Below are 9,184 nucleotides of genomic sequence, written 5' to 3'. Positions count from 1 at the left end.
CTGATCATTTTGAAAAACTCTATCCAAAATGTGATTCCCCACCCTCGATGGGGTAATTCTCTTCTTTCTTCTGCCCTCCACCCACATACCCAGTAGTTTTATCATCAAGGATACGATTCTAGACTCAACTCTTTCCAGCTTAGGGTTGTGAGAAGTGGCAGCAAGAGTCAACCATGGTCCCACAGGTCCCTGTGGCCACCTCCTCACTCCTGAGCAGGGAAGCCCTTCACTTCCCCTCACTTGTGGTAACACAGAGGTTTCCCCTTTTATACCCTTGACTAGCACTGGGCTCATAATTCCATTTTGGGCACTTTCACGTCTGTTTTCTCATTTTGTCCTCCCAGCTTCCCAGGGCTACAAGCAGGACCACTAGCCAGAGCAGTAATAGGACCTTGCAAAGGTCCTGATACTTTTGATTTCCCCCAGCATCTCCTCATCCATGGTTTTATTTGATCCTGATCTGTTTTGCCATTATACAGATCAGGAATACAAACTCAGAGAAGTTCAAAGACTTAATCAACGTCACACAGGATGTGTGTCAATAACCAAAGTCTTCCAACTCCTGGGTCAGAGATAACCATACTTCCTTTACAGGTGTGACCCTCTGAGATTGCACATGTAGGAAGTCTCAGAAGGTACCAGACTTTCCAAAGAGAGTACAAAGCTGCTGAGGAGCAGGAAACAGACGTCGTCAATCCTGACATTCTGTGTGCCCCTAGAAGGAAAGTACTGAGATGCATGAGCATTGGGGAGACTACTGGGTGTCAGGGCCAAGAGCACTAGCCTCTAGGATGTGGAATGCCCAAAACTAGAGAAGTCCTTGTGAGCAAATACTGAGATTGGAAAGCCCAGGTAAGCTAGGTGGATGGTCACTTTGCCAAGATAAGAAACCAATACAGATAAATCCCTTGGTCTTGCCAATGTGGTGGCCAAGTCACTTGGGGGAGATTGTAGATTGAAGAAACAAGTACATCATTATCCAAAGTGTGGGGGTTCAGGATGGAGTCTGTAGGACAGGGAGGTGATTGAAGGAGTTCATCAGAGACAATCACTCCACTCCTCAAGCCAGCAGCCTCACTCTTCTAAAAGAGGAAATGGGTCTTCATCACCCACCACAGCCTGCTCTTTGCGGTCAAGAGTGGAGGTCAGTGACTTTAGGGTCAAGGGTGAAGGTCAGTGACTTTATGGATGTTAAATTCCTGAGAGAAGGTTAAAGCCTCACCAGTGTTTGGAATACTTTCAGTATTCTTTAGGAAGCATCTTTCTTCCTTCCAACAGTGCTTTTATACCTGTTTCAAGCTCTTTCCAGTTTGGTCACAGAATATCCAACAAGAGAAGAAAAATAATTCAGTAACACTTTATTGAGTGTCTACTATATTCTGGGCACTGTTTCAGGCACTGGGGATACATGCTTTGGAAGGTGGTGGTGAAATGTCAAAAAAGGTAATGCCTGAGTTCTGTTTTGTTTTGTTTTGTTTTTTAATAGAAAATAGACATCACCACTCTACAAAAATTAGAAAACATAGGAAAGCATAAATAAGAAAATAAAAATGACCTAGCATTCTGTACGTGGTTTTGTATTTTACTATTGTCACTTACTATTCTTTCTTGAACTAGTATATCTTATTTTTGTTACTTTATATTCTTTCATGTCATTCAAAACATAAAAGTTACTCAAAATTGGCATGCATGGTATTTCATTGCATGGATATACCAAAATTTTATTTAAAATTTTATCATTAACCATTCTGTTGCTTAGGTCAGCACATTTAGGTTGTTCTAACTTTTCTCTATTATAAATTTAGCTGAGATCTGAAGAATGATTAGCCAGGCGAAGAGTATAGGGCTGGGGTTAATCAGGCAAAGAACAAGAGACCTGTGCTTTTTTTAATACATGAAATAGATTAACTGGAATATTTCAGTAATCATGACAATAGTAACTAACACTAACATAGCTCTTACAGGAGCCAGTAATATCCAAAGCCTTTCATAGATGCTAATGTATTTTATCCTCCTGGGGGTCCTCTGAGGCAGATACTACTATCCGCTTTCACACACAAGGAAACTGAAGCACAGAGAGGTAAGTAACCTACAGAAGGACACACAGCTATTACATGTTAGATTTGGAAATGACATCAAGGAGGTCTGGCTCCAGAGCACAAGTAAATCAGAAAAGGGAAATGTGCTTACTATAAATTTATGTTAAAAGCTTAAACCAAAGTTCTGTTATTATGATGTAAAATGTCTTTCAGTTTTGCATTCTGCATGTCTTTTTTTTTTTTTAAGATTTTATTTATTTATTTGAGAGAGAGAATGAGAGAGAGAGAGAGCACAAGAGAGGGGAACAGGAGAGGGAGAAGCAGACTCCCCGCCGAGCAGGGAATCCGATGTAGGACTCGATCCCGGGACTCCAGGATCATGACCTGGGCCAAAGGCAGTCGCTTAACCAACGGAGCCTCCCAGGCGCCCAGCATTCTGCATGTCTTTGAACAGTGGAATCCATGGGTTTCCCTTTTCCTTAGAAAATGAAGGGAATTAATTAAAGAGTGGCTTTCCTTATTGGTCCTAAATCTCCGCAGGTATCAAGGGACGTACCTGTGCTTAAAGGAATTCACTCTGCCCTGTGGTCTCCCAGAAGGACGAGCTGACACCTCATTCATAGAAAGCAGAGGAGAGGCCTGCACTTTTAAGGAATTACATGTCGTTCAGAGGGCTGAGTCTAAGTTTCCAGGAAGTCCGAAAGTGGCAAGAAACGGACCAAGGAGGGAGGCGGGGGTCAGGTCACAGAGGGGAAGCTTCCATTTCATGCTGGAAACCATGCAGGGTATTTGAAATATTTTCAACAGAGAGAGATAGAGACTGATTTGAGCTTTAGCTCATGCGATGGGACAGATTGAAGAGAGCAAAACTGGAAGGAAAAACAGTTGACAGGACACTCTTTTACAGCCGTCCTGGCAAGAAATGATGAGGGCCTGACCTAAGACCGTGGCAGTGGGAACAGTGAGAAGTAGATATACTTCATTTCAAATATACCATAGATGCAGATGAGGGGGAGGGAGGAGTTAAGGGTGATTTCCAGATTTCTGGCTTGGAAGCTTCGTAGGTGGGGATGCTTTTTACTGAGTGGAGAACATAGAAGGGGGAGCAGGGGCACAGGGATGGATCTAATCCAATACCAAAGGTATTCCCTAATCTATTAAACATTTAATATGTCCAGAGGAGAATGACAAGAAGAATCCAAGATCACAAAGCGCCTGGCTGTAGGAAGAAGGGCTGCAGCAGTGAGACATTGTCTCTCTAGGATGCTAGAAAGCATCCTCCGGGATACAGTTTCCACCTACCTGAAAGATGGGACCATGCCTGAGAAAAGGGTCTTGGGTCAAACAGGTTGTCATTACCAGCGAGCCCGTCCATGGAGCCCCTGCTGCTGAAGGGAGTGAGATGGGACCGATGCCCAGGGAAGCGGAGCCACAGAGCCAGAAACTGGAAGGAAACCAATCCAGCAGGCCTCGGGCATGGGAAGCGGTGAGGAGGTGAGCAGCGCAGGACAAGGCAGTGATGTTGCAGAACATGCATTGTTCAGCCAAAATTCCTTGCACTCGTGGCTAGGATGCTCTACTGGGCTGGAGCAGGACCTCAAAGAGGCTGGAATGAGCTAGGAAGCGAGGACACAAATTAAGCCCCTCCAAACTGAAAGATCCACCATGCAGACTGTTAGCTACTTTCTGTCATCACCATCCAAGAGATTTTGGGTGCTCCACCAAAGATCAAGACCTCAACACCAGGATCTTTCTGATTCTTTCCTTCCTGTTAGTATGTCAACTCCATAGTGAGACTTTGGGCATAACACACACTGTTAGTCAAATCAGTGATTTATTTATTCATTCCTTCACCAAATGTTTATTAAGCTCAACTATGTGTCAGGCATTGTGGTTATCGTTGGAGATAACCTGCCAAATAATAGTGAAACATAAAACTGACCAACGCCATCTGTGTGATCCCGGGAAAGTCGTTTTTCCTGGGAACATCAATTTACCACCTAGGAAATTTCTAAAACCCACTCAATCAACTCAACTATCCGAAGGCCCCCTTATATTATTCATTCAACATACACACATTAAGCACATACTTTGTATACAAGTATGTTATTTTCCGATTCAGTAAAAACACATATAACAAAGGGCTGTTTTCTGATTTGGGGGTTTATATGGAAAGACTTACAAATATATAAGCACTAAGATAAAATTTCATATTCAGTAAAGCACCTTTAATAAAAAGAGCAAAAATATAAGGAATAGATACGACATCAGACAATTCATCATGTTACAGTCATCATGTGCTAGCATTTGGTTTAAATTAACCAATAACACATTATATGAATTTGATTTAAAATTAACAGGACATGGTCTAAATTTTTGGAGAGAAAATCGCATAAGTAATTACAATGCAATGTGGCTGGTGCTGTAATTATAGAGGTAGATAGAAAGGTCCATTATCAGGAGAGGGGTTGATTCAGCAGTTTCCAGTTCCTTCTTCTGGCCCTCCCAACTCATAGCATCCAACTCTCAGAAACTGAATCACAAGTTTGAAGGGGGTTCCCCAAGAAGTGAACGAGAGAGTGCAGTTCAGGGTATCAGCTGAGGGCTGGGGAAGAGGGGGCGGGCGGAGGAGGCACTCTATGTGATCTAGAGTTTCCACTGAAACAAGTGATAGACTCCTTTTTTGGAATTAACAGTAACAAGGGAAGCCTCAGCGTAACCTGCCATTGTCCTTGATCTTGCCTTTGCCTCTCTTAGGACCAGCATTAGCAATCCTAGGGATGGGATGTAAAGAGAGCCCATGTGGTTGTTTTATTTGTTTGTTTCTTTAAGGTTTTCTGTATTTATTTGTCAGAGAGAGAGACAGAGAGAGCACAAGCAGGGGGAGCTGCAGGCAGAGGGTGAAGCAGGCTCCCCTCTGAGCAGGGAGCCTGATGCGGGGCTCGATCCCAGGACCCTGAGATCATGACCTGAGCTGAAGGCAGGTGCTTAACCCACTGAGCCACCCAGGCACGCTGAGAGCCCATGCGTTTTAAGCAGGAACCCTACAGACACCGGAAGGACAGAATTCCTAAGGTGTGACCTCACTTTGCTTAAGTCTTATTTCCACCATTGTTCTAGCCCCTTCTGGTTTGACCCCAATTTAGCTTCCTCATCCCTGTTTGCTCCACCACAGTGCAGCTACATTGAATTACTCCTCCCTCTGAACTGGCAAGTCCACACCCGTGATTGCACCAGCTGGACCTCTACTGCCAACCTCCCCCCGCCACCATTTATATGTGTTCGAATCCTGTATACCTTTCAAGACCCAAGAAAAGTTCCATCCCTTCTGTGAAGCCTCAAATCCTCCTGAGGCAGGTCATTTCTCCCTCCTCCTGGTGCCGTTAGCCTCCATTAATTTTTCTCCTAGGAATCTTGGGCACTTTCTGCTAAGTTCTGTGGTTACCTGTTTATATACTCTACCCGCCCCTATCAGACCAAGAGCATCTAGAGGACAAAGGTCAAATGTGATCAGGTTTATTAGTTATGTGATAATAAAATAATAAAAGATAGAAGAGAAAAAATATGTAAATCTGGCTAAAAGGAGACCCTTTCACACCACTGAAATTATGAACTGAAAATAAGAAAACTGCTTTGAATTTGTCATTATTTATGTAAATATCACACAGGTTCCTTAAAAGAGTTCAGAGAAATGGAAATCAAAGCTTCATGTTAACAAAGGCCGTTGGACAGAAATTTTAGTATATCAGAAATTTCTTTCAAACTAGGCAATTGATAACAACTACTTTCCAAATGGTGATGTTGTAAATGTTTTAAAACAAAATGTGTTCACAAATTGGTAGGCTGACCAGGAAGGTAATACATTCTCACTTTAAAAAAAAAAAAGAAAAAAATTGAGAAAAAGAGGAAAACAAAAAAATTAATCACCGAAAGACCATAGACACAAATACAGCTACTACTGATGCTTTGGGACATTTATTCCCAATGCTTTTTATTTTTTCCGTGCCTAGTGTTTGCATATATATCCCATATATATATATATATATATATATATATATATATATATATATAGTTACAGTATTTGCTATGCATGTGTGGATACACATATATACATATATTTGTATAATTCTTCATCTTGTACAATTTTTCATCTTACCTTTTTATAACTGATATTATGATATATTTATGCTATTTCACTTCATTCAGTTTAACGAATGAAGTGAACAATCTAGCATTTACTTTATCCTTCCCTAATAGAGGAGAATTTAGGTTTTCTTATTTTAGAATCGTAAATGATGCTGAGTCAGATATCTTTATATTTAAAGATGCCTCCGTGTTTGGGTTTGTTTCTTTAGAACTCCTTCCTAGAAATGCATTTTCTAGGTTACAGGGTATAAATATTTTTAGGCTCCTGACATATTACACCCACATCGAATGTATCTTCCGGATCCTCATCTAGTGTTAACCCAGAGCCTCTAGTCACCCGGTGACTGTCTGACGACAGGAAGAGCAATGGAACTGTGATCTCATGCTTCCAAGTCCCCCAGCGAGAATTCCCCAGTTCAGTTCCTTGCATCCAAGGCAGGTGCACGGCACCCTCTGCATCACGCCATCTACCCTGTCCGCACGGCTAGAACAGCTGAGGAAGCACAGAAGTCGCAGCTCTGTGGGAAGGACAGGGCAGGCGAGTTCATGTATAGATCAGTTCTTATGGGAAGGGCCTGGCTAAGAATAGACTTGGGTCAACACATACCCCTCTCCTCCTGCTCACGGGCGAAACCATTTCCTCACAAGAAACCAGAACAAGTCATGAGTTTCGGGCTGAAACTTAGAGCTCAGAGAAGCTATTCTTGGATATCCTGAACCCCTGTGGTCCCTTAGGACCCTGAGTTGTGCAACACTCAGCGTGATGACACCACTGTGCTTAAAAATTTCCCTCCACACCCCCGGATTCCATTTCCCCTTCTACCAGGGCTGCCTATAAAGAGCAGGGGAGATCTGTTCACCCTCCAGAAGGACGCAGGCAGCAGCAAGAGCAGAGCCCAGGCCCACCTCTGCGGACAAACGAGCCCACACGCCGTGTACTGCTCAGCATCATGAAGGTCCCCGGGGCTGCCCTCGCCGTCCTCCTCTGCACCATGGCCCTCTGCAGCCAGGTCTTCTCTGCACCGTGTGAGTCTCTGTTGTTGCCACAGCTGTCCCCACTCCCTGTCCCCCGCAGTCGGTGGACCACACCTATTTCTGTCTCGTGGCCTTGGGAGCCCCCAAGAGAAAATGGGGAGCTTCTCAAAGGGTTCGAAAACATCATGGCCTTTCTCTTCAAGACTTTTACTTTCATCTTTATAAAGGAGTCTTAGCTATCCCAGTCCCCAGATCTGAGAGCCAGGGGGAGGTAGGGGAGTTGGAGTTCCATTTTACAGATGGCAAAATAGGGACCCTAAGCAAATGAGTTTGCAAGAGGCAGGATCCAAGACTGGTGACCTCCCGATGGGGTCATTCTCCCCTTCACTCACCCGAGGTCCCCCCAGCACTCTGTCCCTTGGATGTCGTAAGACAGATGTCCAAGGTTTCTCTTTTGCTGGGGTATGACTTCTTGAACCAGGCAAAATTTCCAGAGAGAGATAAGAGCAGTCTGCTTGGATGTTTGGATCATATCAAGAAAGACAGCCCACCACAAAGAGTCAAGGAGAAAGAAGGACACAGACAGAAGCCAGAACAGAGACAGGCATATTTCTAGGCAAAGACACCCAGGGCCTTCCAGTGACCCTGTCCCCCAGCCCACAACCGGAGCAAAGCTGTTTTCCTCCGAGGCTTCCTCACCCTCCCAGGGATCCAATCTCAGATCTCCCTTTTCCTTCTGAACTGTGACTCAGGCTCATTCTTGCTCTTCCTCCACAGTTGGTGCTGACACCCCAACAGCCTGCTGCTTCTCCTATGTCTCCAAGCAGATTCCACGCAAGTTCATAGTCGACTACTTTGAGACCAGCAGCCAATGCTCCAAGCCTGGTGTGATGTAAGTGCCAGTCTTCTTGCCCACCTCTGGGGAGACAGGGAGGGTCTGGAGTGGGGGCATAGAGTGGCCAGGGTCACCATCCTGGAATGGCGCAGCCCTCTGTCTCTGAGGTCTAACCTGACCTGGCCCGGGGCTTGCAAAGTCAGGAAGGATTGACCCAGCACAGAGGGAAGGGAGGGAGAAAGGAGGTGGCAGCAGGATCCCCTCGGGCGGGGGGGGGGGGGGGGAGGGGCTGAGCCAGTGAGAGCAGTTCTCTAGACTGAGATGGGCAGAGGGTCCCTGAGAACGTAGGCATGCCCTGAGCTGCCCAGGACAGAGAGTGGGGTGAGCGGCCACAGTGGGCCCAGAATTCTCTTGCTGGATTCCTCAGTATATAATCCTTCCACCCCTCTCGGCAGCTTCCAGACCAGAAAAGGCCGCCAGGCCTGTGCCGACCCCAGTGAGGCCTGGGTCCAGGAGTACGTGACCGACCTTGAGCTGAATCCCTGAGTGGCCTGGAAGCTTTGAGAACCCAGTGACCTCAGTGGGCTGCCTGGGGAGCAGAGGTCCGAGCCTTGGAAACACCCCCGCAACCTCCACAGCTACCTCTCCTGTGTGCTGCTTGTTGCCAAACAGCGACACTCTGGGACTCTAACTTAAATTCCAACTTATTTATGCTATTTAATTTTTGTTATTTATTTTCAATGTCATGCTCTGGGGCCATTCGCTCCGAGAGACCCCAAGATACCTTCCTCACCACCCTCCCCTTCTCCCTTCACTTGCGCTGTGATTGATGATGATTGCGTGACCTAATTTATTTAGTCTTAGTTTATTCTAAGCAGAAGTGGCACCCGAGTCACCAGGCTGACATATGTGTATCAAATGTTTCTGTTCAGTGCTGTGTCCAGCCCCAAGAAATAATAAAGATGGTCTTTTCAAAAGAAAACTGGTTTTGAGTTTGGTTTTGTTTGTCCAGAATGTCAGAATAGCTGGCCGAAAGGAATAATGGGCAAAAAATAGGCAGATGTGAAATGGAGGGGCATTGGGATTTCCGGATCACTGAAATTATGAATGTTTCATAAGTCAAATCAAAATATACATGATGTAGGAAAATTCACTATACCAATGGATATTATTAAGAAGAGTATTCATA

At 44.9% G+C, this 9,184-nt stretch overlaps 1 protein-coding gene across 1 annotated transcript; it reads left to right on the top strand.

Annotated features, from left to right (window-relative positions):
• Positions 1-7,007: 7,007 nt before the first annotated feature.
• On the top strand, positions 7,008-8,957 carry CCL3L3 (C-C motif chemokine ligand 3 like 3). Its single transcript, XM_021704277.1, has 3 exons — positions 7,008-7,211; positions 7,938-8,052; positions 8,451-8,957. Exons 1-3 carry the CDS (start codon positions 7,136-7,138, stop codon positions 8,539-8,541), a joined length of 282 nt encoding a protein of 93 aa, XP_021559952.1. The 5' UTR covers positions 7,008-7,135; the 3' UTR covers positions 8,542-8,957.
• The last annotated feature ends 227 nt before the right edge of the window (positions 8,958-9,184 follow it).

The sequence above is a fragment of the Neomonachus schauinslandi genome, chromosome 15, assembly GCF_002201575.2.
Source record: "Neomonachus schauinslandi chromosome 15, ASM220157v2, whole genome shotgun sequence".
NCBI lineage: Eukaryota > Metazoa > Chordata > Mammalia > Carnivora > Phocidae > Neomonachus > Neomonachus schauinslandi.
Note: the sequence above shows the minus strand (reverse complement) of the source record. Positions and strands in the feature narration are given on the sequence as shown.